Genomic DNA, 23,216 nt, shown 5'->3' on the forward strand with positions numbered 1-23,216 from the left:
AATTTCCACATGTAAGGAATTTTATTCCCTGATCATCTGCTACGATTAAAACAGCACAGGCCTTTTCAGAGGGGTGGGAGGTGGGGGAACAATGAGATGGAGCTCACACTAGTTCTCACAACTACATATCCTAGAAAAAGTGGATTCTTTGGAGTTGATCAATCTTTTTAGGATGTAAGTTTTGAACCAGAAAAGGAAAATCAAGAAAGGGAAAAAATACTTTAGGAGAGCAAGTGCCAAAGGAAGGGAGAAACTACAATTATGAGTTAGCCAACTTATAAGAGGTTCAGGAGCCTAAGCCCACAACCTTCTCTAAACAGAGAAAGACAGCACCAGGACTGGAGGTTGCATGGTGAAAGGCCCACAGAAACTTGGCTCAACTAGGGAAGGGTAAGATAAGCTTAAGCAATGGCTGGAGAATCACTTATAACTCAAAGTCTAAATTCTAATACCTCTCTAGGTCACCATAGAAAGCCTGTGACTTACAAACAGGAAACAAAGGAAGTGATGTGGAAGAGTCAAACCCCTCTGTAGAACAAATGGGACAAAATACCAAGAAGACTCTTGACTCTCTTCAGAGTCTCATCATCTGTGGGGCTTCTTTTCCACTGTTCAAATGTATAAAACAACCATTGTAAAAAAAGTTTCTCAACGTCTGTAACATCTTAGGTTGGTACTATTTCCACCTTGAAAGTGTGTGTGTGTTTTTTTTAAAGATTTGACACACACACAACACACACACACACACACATACACGGAGAACGAGCAGGTGTGGGGAGGGGCAGAAGGAAAGAATCTCCAGCAGACTCCCTGCTAAACAGGGAACCTGATACCAATCTCGATCTTATGACCCTAGGATCATGACCTAAGCCAAAATCAAGAGTCAGACGCTCAACCGACCGAGCCACCCAGGTGCCCCAAAAGTGGTTTTTAAATGTTTCTTCATCTGCATCTTCACAACTCCACATACACATAAAAAATGGATATTTTACATCCATTCCATAGATCAAGAAACTCCCCACCAGAGGTGATGTGACTTTCATTCAAGATCTCAAAGCTCATTTCTATAGCATACGGCCCAAATAAGGACCCACGTCCTGACTTTAGTTGTAGTGTTCTCTATACTCTGCTACTCAGAGTGTGTGCCACAGACCAGCAGCACGGCCTCACTTAGGGATGAGTCATGTGCACACTCAAGTTCAAGGAGCACTGCTCTGTATGAGATTACGAAGCCTCTTTACAGTAATAGCTCTATCTCTAGATTTGGAGCCAAAAACTCTTACCTATGCAGCCTTCCTCATCCACAAAGGTTTTTGATTTCAGCACCCGTTTTCGTTTTCTTTTTTCTCCACTTGAGCTCTTTAAAAAAAAAAAAAAAATCACAGGGAGATCAGAGGTTACAACATCCAGCCAACCAATTAATCTATAGAGAAGAATAACAAAAGCTTTTTAATCTATAACAATCACTCTCCAAATATTTATTCCATGATGATAAAAAGTTGAATGAGGAACTCTACCCATTTCCTTTCAGGACTAGTCCTACCACTCAGACAAGTTCTGTTCTTATACACGCAAGCTGGATGTTTAATTGTTTATGAGATGAGAAGCACATTCAGCAAAGAACTATGTTCATTTGGGGATGCCTGGGTGCTCAATAGTTGAGCTTCTGCCTTTTGGCTCAGGGTGTGATCCTGAAGTCCCAGGATCGAGTCCCACATTGGGCACTCTGCATGGAGCCTGCTTCTCCTCCCTCTTCCTATGTCTCTGCCTCTCTCTGTTGTCTCTCATCAATAAATTCAAAAATCTAAAAAACAACAACAAAACTGTTCATTCAGTCAACAAACTTTGGTTGAGTAGTGTCGGCCCCATGGCTGAAAAGACCAATAGGACAAGGACTCAGTCGGGGAGAGAAATAAGACAAACAGACCTCCGCAGTTCACTGTGGTAAGGTCTTTAATGGAGGGCGGTGGCAGACATTATGGGAGCAAAAGGGAAGGCCCCTAAACCACATGAGAGGTCTCCAAGGCATCCCCCCCTTGCTGTAGATACTTGCTATTTCAGCCTCGACACTGCAACATTGCCTCCATCTAATTTAGTCTCACATAGGTTATTACTAGTATCAATTTCCTTTCATCTTCACTGGTCTTTTATCCATTTTCTCTTCAGCTAATGAATAAATCAGTGCAAAATTTAAATAACAGTCTTAATATAATTAAGGAAAACTAATAGTCATAAAAGGGGAAAAAAAAAAAAACTTGTTAGCACCCCTTTCCTCAACTCTTCATTATCTACACTAATAGATACAGACAAGGTGCAGTTGAAGATCATTCAAAACTGTATTTCCCCATTTGTTACCAGCTTTTCTCACCTTGCCCTGTTCCAGGAGAGTTCATGAAGAGCAATAAATGTATATAAGTTGCAAGCAAGACCTTATTTTGCACAATTTCAACAGGAGTTGGGTAGCACAGCAGTCCTGATGCTAGAAGTCATGAAAAACAAAACTCCCAGGCCTGACCTCTGCAACCTTCCTAGGATTCTGCCCCTTTAGCCAAACTCTCACTTCAGGTGAGAAGAGAGGGAATGCCAGTCTATAGTACCTACAGAAGAGCAAAATGAGACAAGAGCCCTCTACTGGTATCTGTGAAATGTACAGCAGCATCTGATTCAGCAAAGGAGTTTCAGATCCTTGGGAGACAAAGGACAGATGGAAAGGCAACCATCCCAGTACAGTTTTACCTTGACGGAAGGAGGCTCTGGCTCAGTCTTTGGCACTGGTTCAGGAGGTGGAGAAGGAGGAGGAGGTGGGGATGGTGACTCAGCTTCATAATCCCCAGGAGAATCTGCTATAACTGAAATAATGAAATAAGCTTAGATAAGAGAGAGAGCTGTGGTACTATGTGGTACAATACCTTCTCCAGTGGCTTTTTAAACTTCCACATCCAACAAAAGACATTTTGCAAGCAGTAATTCATGACAACCAAGGGCTCTGCAGTTATATATCTTTAAAATACACTTTTTCTTCAGGCATCTAGGTAGCTCAGTCAGTTAAGTGTCCGACTCTTGGTTTTAGCTCAGGTCATGATCTCATGGGTTGTGGGATGGAGCTCCCTCTGGGTCTCTGCCTGAAGATTCTTTCCCTCTGCCCCTTCCCCTGCTCACTCTCTGTCTCCTTCTCTCCTTGGAATAGATAGATAAATCTTTAAAAAAAAAAAAAAAAAAGAAACACATTTTCTTAATTTTATACAAAGAAAACGAGAGAATTAAGAATTACTAAAGCTGGAATATACCTTAGAGATCATCTTATCTAAACTTTTTACTTTACAGGAAAGTCAGGATATAAAGTTGTTTTACAAATATCTGTTGATCATGTACATGTGTCATGTATTCCGCTTGTATTTCATTTTTTCTCACAACAACCCTAAGAGACAAATATTATTATTCACACATTACAGTTGAGTAAAAAGAGATTCAAAGAGGTTAATTAACTTGCCAAGATCACAGAGCTTGTAATTGAGGCAAGAGGTTTTCAACCTCAGTCAGTCTGATGCCACAGCCTTACTATCCCAACTATCCTGTGTTGCCTCACCATTAAGGGCAGACATTTTCTTTAAGTGGATATAATGCTCGGATTATACCAAATATTCCATGCTCGGGTTATATCACAGTCTTTGGGACTGTGATATAAAGATTATTTGCAATCACCTAACATGTTAGATCAAAAATTCCCAGCTGACTTTAAGAGCATAAACTTTAGAAGAAAAACCACTTTGAAATATTCACAATTATAATTCTAACAACTTAAACTGGCTCAATATTGTATAGGGCAATTATTTCTAGTAATTTTGGTACACTGTTCTCCTACAGTGAGATTGGCAGGAAAGAACACTTTTAGGAAAGAAATATTGACCTGGAAGTGGTATCACCCGAGAAGAGAGAGAATCACCAGAAGGATCCCACCATTCCGGAACAGTTCCAGAAATACTGGTCTTGTATAAAGTCCATGAGAGAGGAAGTGAAAATCCTCAGCTGACCTATTGCTTAATCATCACAAAGAAATTGCTGGTAAAAAGACTGGGTAGCTGCTTAGCCTCACCTGCTCCCTGAATCTCCTGGCTGTATTCAAATTCTTAGCACAAGTCTTGGATCTGAAATTCTCCCAACTGATTAGGTCAGTGTTAAAAATTATGACACTGGAGGGTTCAAGGCCAAATGACCTAAAGAGGTGAAGTACAACAAGAGCCAGAATGAAACAATAAATTATACACTTCAGTATGAAATGGGCCCCAAAACTTTATAAGCTCTGGGAAGCAAGAGTCAGAAACATATGAGGAAAGTGGTCCAGCTAGCAACCCAGCTGTGGGAAGCTAGAGAACATGACAGGAGCTCAAGTAAGCAAGAGCAAAGTCAAATAACAGAACCAAGCTTCTATTTTTCTAAAGGTATAGCAATTAAGAAAACTGTGTCACATGTTTTACAGGGGCAGGAGGAAAGTTTACACAGTGAGGAAGCCAAAGAAAAGGAATCCAGAGTACTCACAGTAATAAATTTAGTTTTAATTCTATTTCCACTTCAGTAACCACAAAAACACTTAATCCTAGTGGCACCCTCTAAGACCCCTCTCACGACACTGTATGGAACTGTTTGTTTATCTAGCTCCCCCTCTGACTCTAACCTCCATAGAGGCAGAGACACCACAATTCCCCTGGCACTGAACACAGTATTTTTAATAAAGGAAAACAATCATTTTCTGAACTAAATTTGGGATGAGGGGCTTCTGGGTCAAAGAAGAGTCAGCATAAACGTCCCTCTCCCTTCCCACATCCCCCAAAAGAGAATCATTACAATGATGGTGATGGCAAAGGAATGAAATGCTGTGAACCTGCCCCTCCACCCCTATCCCCACTATAACAGGGAAGAGAAAAGAGAGAGCCAGGAACTTGTAATGAATAAGAATTTTCAACAAATTCCCAGAAGATGGAAGGCAGATGGGAGAAAAGTCGACAAGAGAAGCATCAGTCAATTAGATGAGTCAGACAGGAAAGGTTACTATCTATTACAAAACTTCTATTTTATTTAATTTTTCAAATTGTGTCTCACTTTAAGAAAATCTTTTAAGTAAAATATTTTAAGGAAGGAAGGATGGGGAAAACAACTAGAATCTTCTGGGCTTTACAAACATTAATCATTCATTTTCATAATAACCCAACAAAAATCACTATTTCCATTATTTTATTTACCTGAGATTCAAAGATTTTTAAAAATTTGGCCACATTCATATGCTATAACCCATGTTTATCTACTTTAGTTTTTACCATCAGGGCATTCTCCCTTGATATATTTTTAGAGACATAAGCATAAGGAATGTTTTACATTAGTGTATTTTAAAAATATTTGTAATGAATTTGCAGCCCTTCAGATGAAAAGGTACTCAGATGGTAAATGCTAACACTTACCCCAGGAAAGCAACCTTTATCGGGGCAGAATAAGAACTGTGGTAAAACTAATTTCAGGGATCCAGCAATGTAATCACTGTTTAATCAATGAGTTCTATGGCAGAGAGAGATAATTACAATTCCTGGAAATCAGTCATAGGTTCCTAGGAAATTTTTTAAACTATTTATATGACTCTAAAAAGAGGAAGGTCATTTGCTTAACATTCTCCATAAGCAATTTGCAAAAACTGAAAATGTCAGCAAAAACTTAAACATATCAGTTAAACCTATTTCTTTCTAGCAATGTGGACATTACTCTTAATGTGATTTCTTTCTGGGTCTGGCCTCTCTTGCTTTATAAACAGAGTACGTAGAATTGCTAAAGGTGCTATGACTGCCATGAAGAGAAACAAAGGAAAAGTCCCCTGAGTAGTTAAAGATGAAGTTGAACAGAATTTCTAAGAGACTTATTATTGTTTAGCACTTACAGAACACCTCCATAGAAAAAGTGGGGTGAACTGTAAGAAAACCTGCTATATCAACCACTGTCCTGGCACTGTTGATGTATCTTACTTGATGTTCATAAAAAACCTACACAGTGTGCGATAACATCCTCAATTTAGAGATAGGGAAACAAGGAAGTGGAGAAATTAAACAATCTGCCTAAAGTCACACAGTAAGTGGCAGAGGTAAGATTTAAACCCAGGTCTGTTTGACTCCAAAGTCTCTGCCATTTCCCTTACTCCTGTTGCTCATCTACTAATTTCTAGCTGAAGTCAGCATACTGAATAGTATATACTGGTAATAAAATGGTAATAGGTTAGAGACTATGTGAAGGTTTAAAATAAAAGCCCATTGGCTTTGAGACAAACAATTCAGGAATAAAATGGCAAAGGTTTATGTATTTAGTCAGATCCTAATTATCTTTTCTAGATAAAAAATCTGAGCCTCTCATCTATAGTCTTATTATTTTTTAAAGATTTTATTTATTTATTCATGAGAGACATAGAGAGAGAAAGAGGCAGAGACATTGGCAGAGGGAGAAGCAGGCTCCATGTAGGAAGCCCGATGCGGGACTTGATCCCGGGACTCCATGATCACGCCCTGGGTCAAAGGCGGTGCTAAACCACTGAGCCACCCAGGCGTCCCTATATTATCTATTATTATGGGTTATCCACTTCTATCACATTTCTTCTCTCTTCTTTCCAAACTAATAGCCCCACTCATATTTCTAATCACCCACAGGTACTATTTTTGTGGGCTAAGGATCAGAACTACAGAGATATTTCAGAAGTACATAATGAGTGCTTAACCACAGTAATTCCTTGACTTAGAGGTGACTCCTTTCACGAAAGTATCTAGTTTACCTTTTCTAGTACATTAGGCTGCTGGCTTGAAAGACTCTTCCAGAATCTTCCCCAAGGCCTTTTCCTGGTTGAAATAGGGAAGACTATTCCAATTAGCACATATCTCTGTTACTTCCTAATTATTTTCCCCATGTATCTGCATGGAGTTGCCTCCATTTCTCCATAATTCTTAACTAGTCAGAATGTTTCTTGATGGTTCTTGTTGCATCCACATGTTTGGGTATCTTCTTTTCAGTAGTCTTGGTTAAAGCATTTTGATAAAGCACATGCAATGAGTATATAGCAACTGTCGCTCTGGGATGCTCACAATGCCCTATTTCTACCTATTCCAAAGTCATTAAATAATCACAGCTCTGGTAGGCACTATACCTCTCACAGGATATCAAAGGCCATAAACTCCATGGGTGACATGCACTAAGGAGGGCACTTGATGGGATGAGCACTGGGTGTTATATGTTGGCAATTGAATTTAAATTAATAAAAAAAGCCTATAACCTCCAACATGTAAGCATGGCTATTAGGATCTAAATCCATTGAAGAGTCAAAGATGTACCTCTATCACAGATTTAATTTCCTTGTGTAATTTCTTAGGTCTGTTCATCTCTTTTGCATTACAGTCATTTGTTTATACAATTTGGTTTTTCACTCATTTGTACATATACCGTTGCTGAGTTGCTTTGGGGAAGCCTCCTCTGCCATTTTCAGATCTTCCAGCAGTTTCTGGTAAGAGTAGAGTCTAGCCAGTTTATTTCGTCCCACAACAGCAGAACAGTTTTTTTTTTCCATATTTGTTATTCTTCTTTAATCTCTTTTAGCATCAGTTTGTCTTTGTACCTTTTGCTGAATTCCTTTGGACTAGATTTAGATTTCTCTAACCCCTCAAAATCTTTTATACCCAGCATGGCAAAAAATCATGGAGAACTGATTACAGAAACTCAAGCTTTTCATCACTGTTCTCAAAGCAGGGTAGAAGTCATCTGGCGTATCAGTTCAACCAAGGCATCTTTCTCCATAGCAGCCTATTCTTTCTTTACACCTTCATTTACACATTTACACTCTTTGGGAAGAGATCTTGGTATTAGAATACTTGATATTCTTTGAAAAGGCACATTAATTTTCCAGGTAAGAATCTTGTCCTTATTCTATTTATCTTAAAATAGAGCCCACAGCCTGAAACTGAAAGGGTTTATGGTTCCCTTTCAACAATGAACTATAGATTTTTAATCTTAGCACAGTTATACTTATGTGGTGCAGAACACCACTGTACCACCTCCACCCTTGATGCCTACCATATTACCCATTTTAAAAGACTGACATGAAGTTGGCCAAAAGCATATCCCCATTTCATTTTCTAAAGAGAAAAGGTCTTTGATAATATATATAATAATAATCCTTATTCTCTTTCATATTTGTTATTTTGGCACATTACCAGAAAATGACAGTTCTGGTCAAAAGGCTAATGGAGACTTTAATGGTGCTATATGTCTCACAAAACTAGGATTGCTACTGTTACTGTGATCTATAATAAATTACTTCTTAACTCCCTGAGCATCATAAGAATTGACTCCTGTTACGGACTGAATGTTTGTGCTCCCCAAAATTCATATGCTGAAGCTCTAATCCTTAAAGTGATGTTATCTAGAGGTGAGGCCGTGGGGGAAGTAATTAATGGAATGAGATTACTGTCCATATAAGAGAGAGGATTTCTCTCTCTACCACGTGAAGATATGGCAAGAAGGTATCCTACAAAGTAGGAAGAGAGCTCCTCATCCAGAACTACACATCAGACAGTGCCTTGATTTTGGATTTCTCAGTCTTCAGAACTGTGAGGAACAAATTTGTCTTATTTAAGCTATCCAGTGTGTGGTATTTTTGTTATAGCAGCCTGACTGAGACAATCCCATTAGCCAAAAATTAATAGCAATGCTCACCTTCATCTTCACTGCTATCAGACTCAGGAAGTTTGATTCTTCTCCTCTTTTTCTTCATATTTTCAGTTTCTTTTGTTTCATCATCAGATAACTCCACTCGCTTCCCCCTGTTACTATTCAGGAAAAATTAAGCATGTTACACAAAATAAAAATATGAGTATTTATATGCTATTATGAGTCTTGCTTCATAACTCATGGTCTTAATTCCAGAAGACAGAAGAGTCAAAGTAGACTAATAAGGATTCTTTTTAAGGATATACTGTTGACAACCTAGTCTCTTCATGGGGTGACCAGAATTAAACATTTTTCTAGCTCTCTATATAGATCATTAGAAGCTACTCACCAATTCATAAAGAATCACTACAAATTCCTTCTTACTTCTATTGGCATTTCAATCATTCAACAAGCATTAAATAAGCAGCTACTACGTATACAGAGGCTCTTTGCTAAACACCGAGGATGAAAGATGAAGAAAATACTGTTCTCAAGAAGCTCTGGCAAGAGAAATAAAAACCAATACACAGGAGACAATGTGATAAATATTACTGGATGAATAAAATGCTATGGGACAAAACTCTTATTTGAAAACTGAAAGCTAAGTGGAAGTGTATCAGATAAAAAAGGGAGATAAATATTTTAAAGAGAAATATGGGCAAAGGTATAGACTTAAGACCTTAAGGTGATTCTAATGACATAATAAAAACCTAGACTCTATCTTGACATTAGTTAGCTCCTCTGGATACTCTATCACACTACTCAAATATGTATGAGACATAGTTTTTATCTTCAAGTAACTTACTTCTTATGTAACTTTAAATATCAATTTACCTTTCTAACTCAAGCTAGAAAAAAAAAACAAATTAAACGCCAAATGAGTAAGAAAAAATAACAAAGAGCAGAAATCAATGAAATAAAATAGAAAAAATTAAAGCCAAAAATTGTTATTTTGGGGCTAACGATTAATAAATTTAATAAACCCTTTTATAACCCTGATTAGAAGAAGACAAAACTATATATTGCCAATATTAGGAATGAAAAAATGAAGGAATCTGTAGTGATAAGTACAGATTCTACAGATACTCAAAGAATAAAGCTGTATTAGGAACTTTATGGCAATAAACTCAACAACTTAGAATAAATTCCTTTAAAAAGATAAGCAAAACTGACCCAACAAGAAACAAGAAAATTTGAATAGCTCTATTTTTAAAAATCAAATAAATAAAATAAACCTTCCCACAAAGAAAACTCTGGGCTCGGATTCACTGGTGAATTTTATCAAACCTTTAACGAAAAAAAAAAATAATGTATATCTTATACTCTTTCAGAAAACAGAAGGACACTGCTCCCAACTAATTTTATGAGGCTAGCATAACTTTGATACTGAAATCTGATAAAGACATTATCAGAAAAGAAAATAACTGATGTGTAGCCCTCACAGATACAGTGGCAAAAATATCCTTATAATATTAGCAGATAGCATCCAACAATTTATAAAAAGGATAACCTATTATGACCAAAGTGAGGTTTATCTCAAGAATGCAAGGTTGGTTTAACATTTTAAAACCAATTAAGGTAAATTCCCCACCTTAACAGTAACATCAAATGATCATCTCAATAAATGTAGAAAAAGCATCTGTCAAAATTCACCCACTCATACAACACCTCTCTGCAAACTAGGAATAGAAAAGGATTGCCTCTGTCTGGTAAAGGGCATCTACTAAAAACATACAGTTAACATCATACTTGGTAATGAAATGGCTGTAACCTGGCTATAGCCATCAACCATGAGTGCCTTTCCCATGGGATAGTGACATTTTAATCCAACCACATCACATATTCCTAGGAGGTAAGGCCCACTGGACAGAGCCTTGACCCTTTGGAACTTCAGCATTTTGTTGATGTTTTCTACTAGAGTAGCCCCAGTCTTGCTACAAAAGTCAAGTATTTCTGGGCCTATCAGTGCTGACAGTGTCTTTAGAATTTCTTTCAACAGACTAATTCCTACCAACTATGAGGTAGTGTCTCAAATTCCTGGATCCATTTTTAACAGCTTGTGTGCTTTTTATTTTCTTTTCTAATTACATTTTACCACTTGAAAAATAAACTCATTGATATAAAAAGAAAACAAAGAACTTTTTCTCTTAAATTTAACTGGAAACAGCAACCCTTCACTTGGCAATCTGAAGTGCAAAACAGACACAATCAGGCACACTTATGCTATGTCCACAAATTTAAAACAAAGTAAAGAAAAAAAGACAATCAATTTAGATCGATGGGGCCCAAAACTCTGGCTTTGGGCTCTAAATCATCTAAACTGGCTGATTCCACAGTTCTACTTCACTAGATAAGCTACTTAGCTTCTCTCTTCATTTTGGTTATACAGCTGTATCCCTAAGGCATTAAGTGGGATTTAGTACTCAACTGAAAACTGCATGTCAATAAGCCCAAACAGACCTTCTCACCCCCAGCAGAGACGCTCTTCTCCTACAGGCAACAAAATTTTCCTACCTTTTTTTTTCCTTCTGCTGCATCTTAACAGGCTCTGCTTTTTTGCTGGATTTCTTCAGGCCTGTAGGGACTGCCAGCTTTGGTTCAGTGACAGACACTGGAGGTTGCTCCACTATTTTTTCTTCTTTAACTGCTTGTTCTGAATCCAAATTGACTTTAAGTTTATCTACAAATACAGTATAGCAGATGATATATAACCTCACCGTGCAATATTAATCTATCATTCCTCTGACAGTCTACTAAGTGCCAAGTAATTTGTTAGAGGCAGAGGCTAAAGGGATAAAAAACAGTCCTGTCTTAACAGAACTCAGGGTCTAGTCAGAGAACATTTCTCCTTTCCAACTACCACCCTACCTATAACTGTTTTCATTTCTGCCTCTTGCTAATCCCTCATTATATCACAGCCCCCAGGCCAAATAATAGTAAAAGCAGGGCTTACAAAAAGCAAATACAACTTTATGAGGTAACATCATTCTTATTTATTTGATGAGAAAATTAAGAGTCTGAGGGATAAAAGATGTGTCCCAAGAGCACAGTTTTCAAATAGTGACAACAGAAATTCATACCAAGATCTTGTTTTCTATCTTCTTAAACCTGGATACTCTTATTATCTCACTACTATCTTAATGATATATAATTAAAAGACTACTTTGGAATCAGAAAAGTTTGATTCAAATTGTTTTACTCTGGGTAAGTGACCTAAAGGTCAATCTTCTCTAAAAAAAAAAACAAAAAAAAAAAAAAAAAAAAAACTGAAGTAATACTTATGAGATTACTTTAAGGATTAAAAAGGATTAGTATGTGAAGTTACATGACTTATCCAAGGTAACACTGATAAAAAAGGCTGAGTCAAGATTTGAATGTAGGTCACTTTAACCCCTCAAAATCCTTACCTTTTTCTCTACACCAAGCTGAAAAACACAAAAACAACTACTATGCTGTGCAGAGGACTAAGAAATGCAAGCAAGATGGGCCTAGCCATCTGAGAAATTATATATATAAGAATAGCCTTTGTGCTATAATGAATAATAGTTTTTTTCAAGAGAAGTCACAAAATACTCATACAAAGCTGGGAACAGCTAACGTTCTTCAATAAGTAGCTTTGGTTATATGCTGTAAAATAGCTTAAACCAGCTATAGTATATATATATATATATATAAAAAAAAAACATTGATACCTTAGCCTTAGCCATTATACACTGCTTAGTATAACAATTTATAAAGTATTTGAAAGAACAGATGATGGATAAAAGTATAACATGCAATCTGTTTATATTTAATTTTTTTTGAAGACTTTACTAAGAATTCTGAATGGTGGAATCTATCAGAGAATGACGGCATTCTCCCCTGCCTTTTCAAAACTGATCTTCTCAAGTATCAGTACTCCTCAAACTTTTATACCAAATTGTACGAGAGTAAACATGCATCGCCAGGAGATCGAGTCAGTATGATATATAACCTCACCGTGCAATATTAATCTATCATTCCCGATAGTCTACTATGTGCCAAGTAATTTGTTAGGAACAGGGACTAAAGTGATAGTCAAAAACAAAACAAAACAAAACAAAACAAAAACACACACACACACACACACACAAAACAAAAAAAACCCAGTTCTCTAAAGTTGCATGTATATCCTTAAAGTTTATGCACATTTTGAATTCTGTTACATGGGACAGCCTGGGTGGCTCAGCAGTTTACCACCTGCCTTTGGCCCAGGGCATGATCCTGGAGTCCTGGGATCCAGTCCTGCATCGGGCTCCCTGAATGAAGCCTGATTCTCCCTCTGCCTGTGTCTCTGCCTCTCTCTTTCTCTGGGTCTCTAATGAATAAATAAATAAAATCTTTTTAAAAAATGAATTCTGTTACAGAATTTCTATCACATTGATAGCAGTTGTTTTAAAATTACAAAAAACTGTTAACTATTTCCTCCCTCCCTCTTGGGATAAGGAAAGTGAGGCTATTGCATTGAGTTTACCAATTGCAAGAAACTGATGTTAATTAAAATACCAGTGACCAAACAGTTTCAGTACCCAGAGTTTTTACTCTTTGTTGTGGTTTCACAGTATTTGAGGAACTCTCAACTCATTCACATATGCAACTACAATTGGCCAATTAGCTGGCAAAGAGGCAGTTCACTGAAACATTCTCAGACTACGGTTAAGGAAAATGTAATCATATTTCTTTCTTTTAATCTTAATGATCAAGTCATTTGTAGCATTTGACTAATAAAAAGCATCTCCTAGGGCAGCCCGGGTGGCTCAGAGGTTTAGTACTGCCTTTGGCCCATGGAGTGATCCTGGAGACCTGGGATCAAGTCCCACATCAGGCTCCCTGCATGGAGCCTGCTTCTCTCTCTGCCTGTGTCTCTGCGCCTCTTTCTCTGTGTCTCTCATGAATAAATAAAATCTTTAAAAAAAATAAAAATAAAAAATAAAAGCATCTCCTTCTTATACTCAAGGAAATATGAAACACCTTGATAAGATACAGATGACCTCTTAATTTCGTCATCAAAGCTGTAATTTTTCTCACATACTAAGCATTAAAGTTCTTATTAATGAGATAATTCACATACCAAAAAATTTACCCTTTTAAAGTGCAAAATTTTTTTAAAAAGTGTAAAATTCAGTGGTTTTTAATTGTGCAAACATCACCACTGTCTAATTTTAGAACATTTTCATCACCCCAAAAAGGAACCCTGTACCCATTAGCAGTCACTCTCCAATCCCAACCCAGCCCATGACACTAATCTACTAATAATCTACATTCAGTCTCTAAAGATTTGCCTATTCTGGAAATTTATATAAATGGAATTATATAGCATGTGGCCTTTCCTGTCTAGCTTCTTTCATTTCACATGTTTCAAAGTTCATCCATATTATAGTATGGGTTCATTCCTTTTTTTTTTTTTTTTAAGATTTTATTTATTCATGACAGAGAGTGAGAGAGAGAGAGAAAAAAAAAAAAAAAAAAAAAAAAAACAGGCAGAGGGAAAAGCAGGCCCTGTGCGGGAGCCTGACATGGGACTCGATCCTGGGTCTCCAGGATCACACCCCAGGCTGAAGGCGGCACTAAACCGCTGGGCCACTGGGGCTGCCCTCATTCCTTTTTTTACGGCTCAATAATATTTCATTGTGGGGCACCTGGGTGGCTCAGTCAGTTGAGCATCCGACTTTGGCTTAGGTTGTGATCTTGAGGTCCTGAGATCAAGCCCTGCATCAGGCTCCCCACTGGGTGCACACACATGCACGTGCTCACTCTCTCTCTAATAAATACAATCTTAAAATAAATAATAGTAATACTCCATTGTGTGGTTATATCACATTTTGTTTATTCATTCATCAGATGATGGACCTTTGGGTTGTTTCACTTTTAGGCTATTATGAATAATGCTGCTATGAACACTTTTGTACAAGTGTCTGTGTGGACATATAGTTTTAATTCACTTGAGTAGTTATGTAGGAGTGGAAGTGTTGGATAATTGTTTAACTTTTTGAAATACTGCCATACTGTTTTTAGAGCAAGCATATCATTTTATATTCTCCACAGCAATGTATGTGGGTTTGACTTCTCTACATCCTTGCCAACACTTGTTATTGTCCAGCATTAAGTTTTAAATGCTTCAAAGTCCCCACAACTCTTTTCATCCAACTGTCTTCATTTTCATTGCAATGATCTTGTCATGTGTCAAATACAATAAAAATATTGTTTTATTTTTATTATTTTTTAAAGATTTTATTTATTTATTCACGAGAGAGAGAGAGACAGAGACAGAGACACAGGCAGAGGGAGGAGCAGGCTCCACACAGGGAGCCTGAAGTGGGACTCAATCCCGGGTCTCCAGAATCAGGCCCTGGACTGAAGGCGGTGCTAAACCGCGGAGCCACCCGGGCTGCCCAATATTCATCGTTTTAGTCTAAACATTCATCCTTAAAAAAGATCTGTTCAATAAATCAACTTTAGAAGCCATTCTTTTTTTTTTTTTTTTTTTTTTAGATATTATTTATTCATGAGAAACACAGAGAGAAAGGCAGAGACACAGGCAGAGGGAGAAGCAGGCTCCATGCAAGGAGCCTGATGTGGGACCAAGGCAGGCACTAAACTGCTGAGCCATCCAGGAGCCCTGGATCCTTTTTAAAGCCATTCTTTTTATTAGGTAAGTATATCTTTTATTTTATCCAGTTTCCCCACTCTATTATTGTTATTGTCTGCCTAGCAATTACGATCATTAAGTATTTTATTCTTTATTTATTTGTTGGTCTCTACTAGTATTTAAGGACAAGGGCAGAGATCTCACCCTTTGGAGAGATTTTTCCATTGTATCACCATGCATATTAGCACCAAGTACACAGTAGTTGCTCAGTAAATATGTCCTAAATAAACACATGAATAAATAAGTGTATACTTCTGTATGGCTTGACTTTTTTATGACTAGGAAAAATTCATGGCTTATATATTTTAGAAATAAATTTTTTTTTTTTTTAGAAATAAAAATTTTTAAATTCACTGGTTACAAAGGCACAAAAAAAACAAAACAAAAGTGGACCTAAAAGTCACCAAGAAACCACATAATCTGATTCAGTTCAGTGGACCAGTATCAGCCATGCAAGCCAGTGACCTTAGCACCATCAATTTTCACAGAAGTAGGGAGCCCTCCTTGTGCACTCTGCCTGCAATACAACATGCTTACCAATAACCTGAAAGTATCAAATTTTCCATATACTTTCAGAACACAAAAACCTTCTCTGATAGTTTTTACGGCAAACAAACACCATCTCCCCAAAAGCCTCCTCCAACCACTAATTTGACCATCATGGGAAAGGAGAATTCTGACTAATTTTGCTTGCATAGGCATGTAACAAAATGCCTTACCACAAGATCTTTGTAAAACTGATGGTCCAAGAGAGTGTGCCATAATTATCCTGCGGCTCCTGAATTCTTTCTGGTATTATGCCACATACCCTCGGGGGATGTGTACTTGGTATGAGAAGTATGAAAATATGTGACTACTGGTTCTTTCCATATGAATTCTTATTTTAAAAAAAATTTAAATAAAGGCAATTTTGTTTTCTCAAAAAGTATTATTTTCAAACGGCCAGTACCATCTGGGCCCTTCTAATTCATACTGAAGTCTAGTTCATTACCAGGAGTAATTTGCAAAAAAATAACTATAGAAAGTCAAGAGATTTGTTTTTGCATCCCCCTGGGGAGACAGGGGTAATAATTAATGATGGTCACACGAGGCAAGCTGACCCTACCACCTAGGATATTAACCTCAACACTGTACTGTTTAACCAAGCAGCCTCCCTTCTATTTTGTCACCCATTTTCAAAAGCTCTATGAAACAAATTCTCTTTTCAAGGCAGAAAGTCAAAACAGGAGTAGTAAACTACCCTCCAAGAGATCTAAACTGAACTCAGCTCACCCATAAAATCAAATCCACTGTTCCAGTTGGATTATTTCCTTTTTTTTTTTTTTTTTTTTATATTTATTTATGATAGTCACACAGAGAGAGAGAGAGAGAGAGAGGCAGAGACATAGGCAGAAGGAGAAGCAGGCTCCATGCACCGGGAGCCCGACGTGGGATTCGATCCCGGGTCTCTAGGATCGCGCCCTGGGCCAAAGGCAGGCGCCAAACCGCTGCGCCACCCAGGGATCCCAGTTGGATTATTTCCATTCAATATACTACTGGTGAGGAGACTGAAAATTTATGTTAGGATGCAGGAAGGCTACAATGATATACTAGATGGGCAAAAACTGGACAGGGTGCCTTTTACCTCAAATATGTTATTATACTAACATTTATGGATTAATCAAAGGAAGGTAAAAATATGCTTACTCATAGCAGCTTTTCCAAAAAAATTGCTCATCACATTCCCTTTTCCTGGTGCCTTGTTGCCTACAGAAGATACCTAAAAGCAGAAAACACATGATTTTTTTTCTAGTATCTAGGCTGTTCTTCAAGTGGTAATCGTAAACAATCTCTTCAATAGCAGGGCACAGTGTCATGATGGCACAATCACTACATAATCATGCCAAAATGTGTCGGCATTAGATTTAAGAACAAATCCAGGCCAGAGCCTCCGATGTTAATCTCCAAAGTTTAGTTGCTCATAGTTCTTACAGACTTACTATCCATGAATGTGTCTAAACTTTTGAGTATATTTAAAAACTACTTAGTTTTATGGAATTAAAACAGATCAAAGGCAATATGGTACACAAGGGGTGGGTGGTGGAGGGGAGAACCTCTAAAATGTTACATTTGTAATAATCACAAGTGGATCTGAATGCTGGTTGTGCCACTTAATAGCAATCTGATACCCAGGCAAATCACTCAAAAAATCTAGCACTTAGTTTCACCACATACAAAATGGAGATCTCTCCTCCTCACTGAACTGTTAGGATTTAAGCAAAGATCAAACTACTGGCACACAGTGTTTTCTCTCCACTCCCCTCTCCTTTCCCAAAGTGGAAGTTGTAAAATCACAATGAAGGGATTAACAGTAATAACAATAGTTATGCTTTTTGGGAGTATTTTTAAATAGTTTTTTAATGAGACTTCTTAACTCGGTGTACTTCAAGTTACTTTATATGAGTGAATAATAAAAAACTAAGGGAAGCAGATAAAGAAAAAAGCGAAAATTCAGAAAACAGAACAGGAATGTTAAATATACTAAGAAGAAAAGCATACATGGCATAGTTCAGAATATAAGATGTTCCCAAAATGATGTATTGCTAATACCCAATTCCTTGAACTTTGTAATTTTCAAGTATTTTTGTATGCTTTATTTCAATTGGCTTGTACACAACAATTTTGCAATGTGCACAGGGCCATTTTATAGAAGAAATGGAGGGATTTGGGGAGAAGCTTTATTGAAAGAAAAAGGACTATTTCAGATGAGAATATCAAGAATTAAAGGATTCAGACTAAAGTAGAAAAACTAGAACATATTATTATATATCAGAACCTTATGTGATTAAATTACTACCACTAGAACTATAATGCTTTTCTAGTTAACCATTTTGAGCTACAAAGACATACCTTTAAAGAAGACTTACATTTGTTACCTCTTTAGTCTCTGTTTTGGTTTCTTTGTTGACATCTTGGGTTTTAGAAACAGCTTTAGAGGCAAACATTCCCATTATTCCTTTGGGCTGCTGTAAAATCTGTTTGGAGGTAGGTGGACTGTGACCATTGGTTGTCAACTCATGATTGGCTGGTGTCTCACTTTGTACTTGAAGATTTGACTGCTCAAACTTTTCAGAAGATGAGGATTCAGCAGGAGCTCTGGGCACTGCAGCTGCACACTGTATGGCACTAAATCTGAGGTCACAGAGGTTACATTAGTTTCAAAGTCTTGCTTCTTCCACATAATACTTTCTAACTCTAATACTATTAAATTAGAAAATTTTATAACTAAAATGGATTTTAGAAATTACTTTGCACAAAACTCTTATTTAGATACAAAACAAGTATTGGAGAGACACTGAAGGACTTGCCCTAGATTATACGTCTAGTTAATAACAGAACTGGAACTGTTCTACTGTACCATTTTGAGTATCTTTACTTTTCTCAAGAAAGTATATTAATTCAAAACAATAAGGACACACTAAAAATAACAAAAGATTAGTATTTTCACTATCCTCGGGAAATCAAATGGTTATCTCTTGTTTTTAAAGACCTTCAACTTACAGGACTACATATACAATAAATATTGACTGAACCAAAATTATTAACTTTAAATATTAACAAATTTCCTGGCAACTATCCTGGCCAGAATGGATCATGCTTTAAAACAAGGAAGAAGCTGGGAACAGAACCTCTGGCTCCTATGACTGGTGGTCCTTTCACTGTTGTTTGCTAATAATTTCTAATAATACCAACAGAGGCAGACAAGTATGCCCAAAGCCAAGTGAAGAAATCTGGAACGGTATAAGTGGCATATTAAAGGGAACATTCATCTCTTCTATAATTATTGTAGATGTGCCTGTTTCACACAAATCATAGCTGTACTTAAAGCAAAGTTCTCCAACTTTTCTAACAAAGGACATTTAATTTCCCCCAGTCTTTAGCTTACTGGAGGTAGGTGAGAGCTCCTTGGATGTAGGAAGGGTATTCATTATTCATCTTTTGTATTTTAGGTATGCAGTACAAGACCTGGCACACAGAAGTACTAGTGAAAGAATGATAACTGATGTCCCTGGAAGTGAGGCTTCTGGTTTCTCTCTCCAACGTATCACCTCAACTTGGAGTGGGAGAAGATGGAGGTTAAGAAAGAAACTATATGGTAATAGTAATTTTCTAGATCAACCAAGCACAACTTCAAGATTAACTGCTAGAATAACCAGCCTAAGAAAAAGTCTCTGATAAATCATTTAATTTTAGAAGTAACTTTAGACTGAGCAGCCCCAAAGCTAGAGTGAATAGCTCCAAGAATCGTCCACTGATTTATATGGTCCATTTCAGAAAACCCCATACTAACACAAATATTTTGTGCACCAGAGTTAAGAACAGACAGAAATCATTTCCTTTCACCCACTAGTCTTCCTCTCTAGCCTTGCAGTGCTTCCACATACGAGGAAAAGTGCAATGTTTCATTTCATTGTCAACATCTAAAGTTGGCCCTGAGACAGACTCTTTCTCCATTTGGTCTACAATCCACACCTTAGGGTCAGGACCAGAAACTAGCAATAAGGAAGAGACCAAGTTAGGCTGGGAACATGTCCGAAGGCAGAAGAATCTGCTCAGTTCTAAAATTTCAACTTTCTTCCTGTCATAGCACTTCTTAGAACACACAAAACAATGAGTCAGATCTCAGTTGGCCCATAATTCTCAGGACCAAATACAAACTTCTTTATTGGAGATAAATTCTTCACATTTCTACCCATGATACTTTAAGTATTTAAGTAACATTTCATTAAAGTGCTTCCTATTACTACATTTCTACTTGCCATGTTTACTTGAGTGGTCCCTGAGCAAATTTCATTTTCAACTTTTGAGTCACCTTTATTCCTGTTTGCTTACTTATTAGGTACAACAGAATAACTGATTTTTAGAGCTTCATATGCCATGACAACATTTTAATACAAGTTATTTTTGGAATCTTATAATTTACATAAACATATCAGGGTATTCATCTTTTCCTGGGATCCTTCCCTAAAAAACACCACTTATAAATTATTATTCTTTAGCTATGTAATTATATTTACTTATTTAATAAACATCTGTATGCCTATTATACTTAAGGTTTTGAGCTGTAGAAAAAAGAACTAATGTCTATCATTAATTCACTCAACAGTTACTTATCAAACGCTTAAACATTTGCTAGGAACATTTTGGGTACAAAACAGACACAACCCCTATTCTTATGGAAGTTCAGAAACTATGTTCGGGAAGTCTATATCTATTTCTCCTCAAGAACTTGGTTCTATCAGTTATCCCATCCTCCCCAGTAGCTTCAACCAATTTCTTCTTTTATGGCTCTTTCCTAATAATACATGTTCAAGGCCTTCTCAACTTTAAAAATGTATATATCCTCCCTTAGTCTCAATTCCTTTTTAGTTACCTCTCTTTTCTCTCCATTTCACAAATTCCCTGGAAAGAGTTGTTCATATTTGCTGTCCCACTTTCTCATGCTCCCATTTATTCAGTTGACCAGAATCTGGTCACTCCACTGAAAACTCTCTTACCGAGGCCATCACTAAATCCAATGGACTCTTCAGTTCCTTTTTTTTTTTTTTTAAGATTTTATTTATTTATTCATGAGAGTGTGTACACAGAGAAAGAGAGGCAGAGACACAGGCAGAGGGAGTGAGCAGGCTCCTTGCAGGGAGCCCGATGTGGAACTCGATCCCAGGTCTCCAGGGTCACACCCTGGGCTGAAGGCAGCACTAAACCCCTGAGCCACCCAGGTTGCCCTTCAGTTCCTATTTTACTTTGCTTCTCAGCAAGGTATGATATTGTCAATCAGTTCCTCCTTGAAACGCTTTCCTTTGCTTTTAGAATCCCATATACTCTTGGGATTTTCCTCTCATCTCTGGTTGCTCCCATTTAGGCTCCCCTTCTCTTGCCCATTTTTTGAAAAACGGTTATCACTTAAATAGTGCTTACTATGTGCCAAGCACCATTCTAAGTATTTTATATATATTCATTTACTCCTTGACAACCCTTTGATGTTGGAACTATTGTTAGCTTCATTTTACTGATGAGGAAGCTGAGGTACCAAGAGGTTAAATAATTTGCTCAAGGTTATATAGCTAGTAATTGTGGCCTAGAGTTTTACTTTCTGCCCTCTTTCATTCTATTGATTCTCTCTGCATGACTATATCTACTGCTGTGGCCCAATTAATTATTTTCTCTGATTCCAAAATTTCTATCTTCACATCAAATTTCTCTCCTGAACTCTGGACTATTGCATGGACATCTCCACTTGAACTCCCCACAAGTTTCCCAGATTCAACATGTTCAAACCCAATTCATCATTTTCTTTCTCTTCCCAAGCCTACTCCTCCCCACATATTCCCTTTCTTGGTGATGACACCATCACCTAAGCAGACACCCAAGTCAGACACGTGGCCATCACCCTTAACAGCATGAACACCCCTCTCCTACTTCCATCCCCCACCCCTGGTCCCCAAGCATTACAATATCCAGGTTTTGACAGCATGATTCTTTAACCTTTATACCTCTTCACCCTCAACATCACTACTACACTTCAGGTAACTGTCATCTCCACTCTGAATCACTGCAATATTTTTCAACGATGGCTTTGTCTCTTGATTATTCCCTTCTGATCTATGTTCACCAATGCAGCCAAGTGATTTTTTTTTTTAAAGATTCTATTTATTTATCTAGAGAGAGAGAACATGCACGTCCAAGTGTGTGAGCAGGAGAGGGGCAAAAGAAGAGGGAGCAAGAATCTCAAGCAGACTCCCTGCTAAACATGGAGCCCAATACAGGGCTCAATCTCACAACCCTGAGATCATGACCTGAGCCAAAATCAAGAGCCAGATGTTTAACTGACTGAGCTACCCAGGCACCCCCAAGTGATTTTTTTTTTTCCCAAGTGATCTTTCTGTAATACAATTCTGATCATTTTATCCCTTGGCTTCAAAATCTTCAGAGGTACCCTCAGATAAAGTCTAAACTCCTTATCCTAGTAGTCAAAGCATATAATCTGACACTTACTTCCATTCTTATACCTCATTATTTCCTACCTCTCACTCTAAGTTTCTGCCATAGAAAATGACTGTGGTCCCACACAAGCATCAGGTTTTCTCGTAGCTCTGTCCTTACATTCTTACTTCTCCTTTAACTAGCTACTTCTACTCAGGCCTTCAGGCTTCACTTAGTTGCCACACCCTCAAGGAAGCCTTCGTTTTGCCTCCTCACTCAAAAGTGGAGGATGAATACTCCCCAAACATCCTCCCATGGTATTACTCCTACTACAGCTCTGTCACACGATACTGTAATTGTCTCCCATAGGACCATCAGTTCCATAAGCAGGTATTGGGCCATATTCACTCTATAGTGTGTGGCATGTCATAGGTACTCATCAGATCTTTGTGGAATGAATTCAAATTATCTCACTTAGTACCTATCAAAGTAATAGGTGCTTAATACATCTGGGGAACTGACTTGAACCCTTGTACAACCCCACAAAGTAGGCATTATTATATCTAATTTAAAAATGAAAAAGCCAAAGCTCAAGCTTAAAAATGAAAAGCCAAAGCCAAAGAGTTTAAGTAATTTGTCCAAAGCCACCAGACTATTAAGCAGCAAAGCCACAACACAAGCCTGTGTATTATATAGTCCATCTCCTTATGGAAGATGATACAAAGAATACAAAAGATGAACAAGATCTGATCCTGGCTGTGGAAGATCAAATGTTTTTTGATGGAAGGTAGAGGGATAACAAAGTAGAAATAGTTTTTGAAAGACATCTGAACTGGTTCTTGAAAAATGGGTAGGATTTAGA

General features: G+C 37.5%; 1 protein-coding gene across 7 annotated transcripts in view; it reads right to left on the reverse strand.

Moving 5' to 3' along the window:
- Window positions 1-23,216, reverse strand: part of POLD3 (DNA polymerase delta 3, accessory subunit) — a 51,043-nt gene that overhangs the window by 4,735 nt on the left and 23,092 nt on the right. For 6 of the 7 annotated variants that reach the window (XM_038568642.1, XM_038568640.1, XM_038568639.1 and 3 more), the window contains exons 6-11: window positions 18,298-18,562; window positions 17,078-17,150; window positions 11,239-11,404; window positions 8,731-8,843; window positions 2,737-2,849; window positions 1,284-1,359 (exon numbers count right to left, since the gene is read on the reverse strand). In XM_038568642.1, the coding sequence (XP_038424570.1) occupies window positions 1,284-1,359; window positions 2,737-2,849; window positions 8,731-8,843; window positions 11,239-11,404; window positions 17,078-17,150; window positions 18,298-18,562 (806 nt within the window). The remainder of the gene's footprint in view (window positions 1-1,283; window positions 1,360-2,736; window positions 2,850-8,730; window positions 8,844-11,238; window positions 11,405-17,077; window positions 17,151-18,297; window positions 18,563-23,216) is intronic. The other variant, XM_038568638.1, reaches the window with a different exon arrangement.

This window comes from Canis lupus, chromosome 21 (assembly GCF_011100685.1).
Source record: "Canis lupus familiaris isolate Mischka breed German Shepherd chromosome 21, alternate assembly UU_Cfam_GSD_1.0, whole genome shotgun sequence".
Classification (NCBI taxonomy): domain Eukaryota; kingdom Metazoa; phylum Chordata; class Mammalia; order Carnivora; family Canidae; genus Canis; species Canis lupus.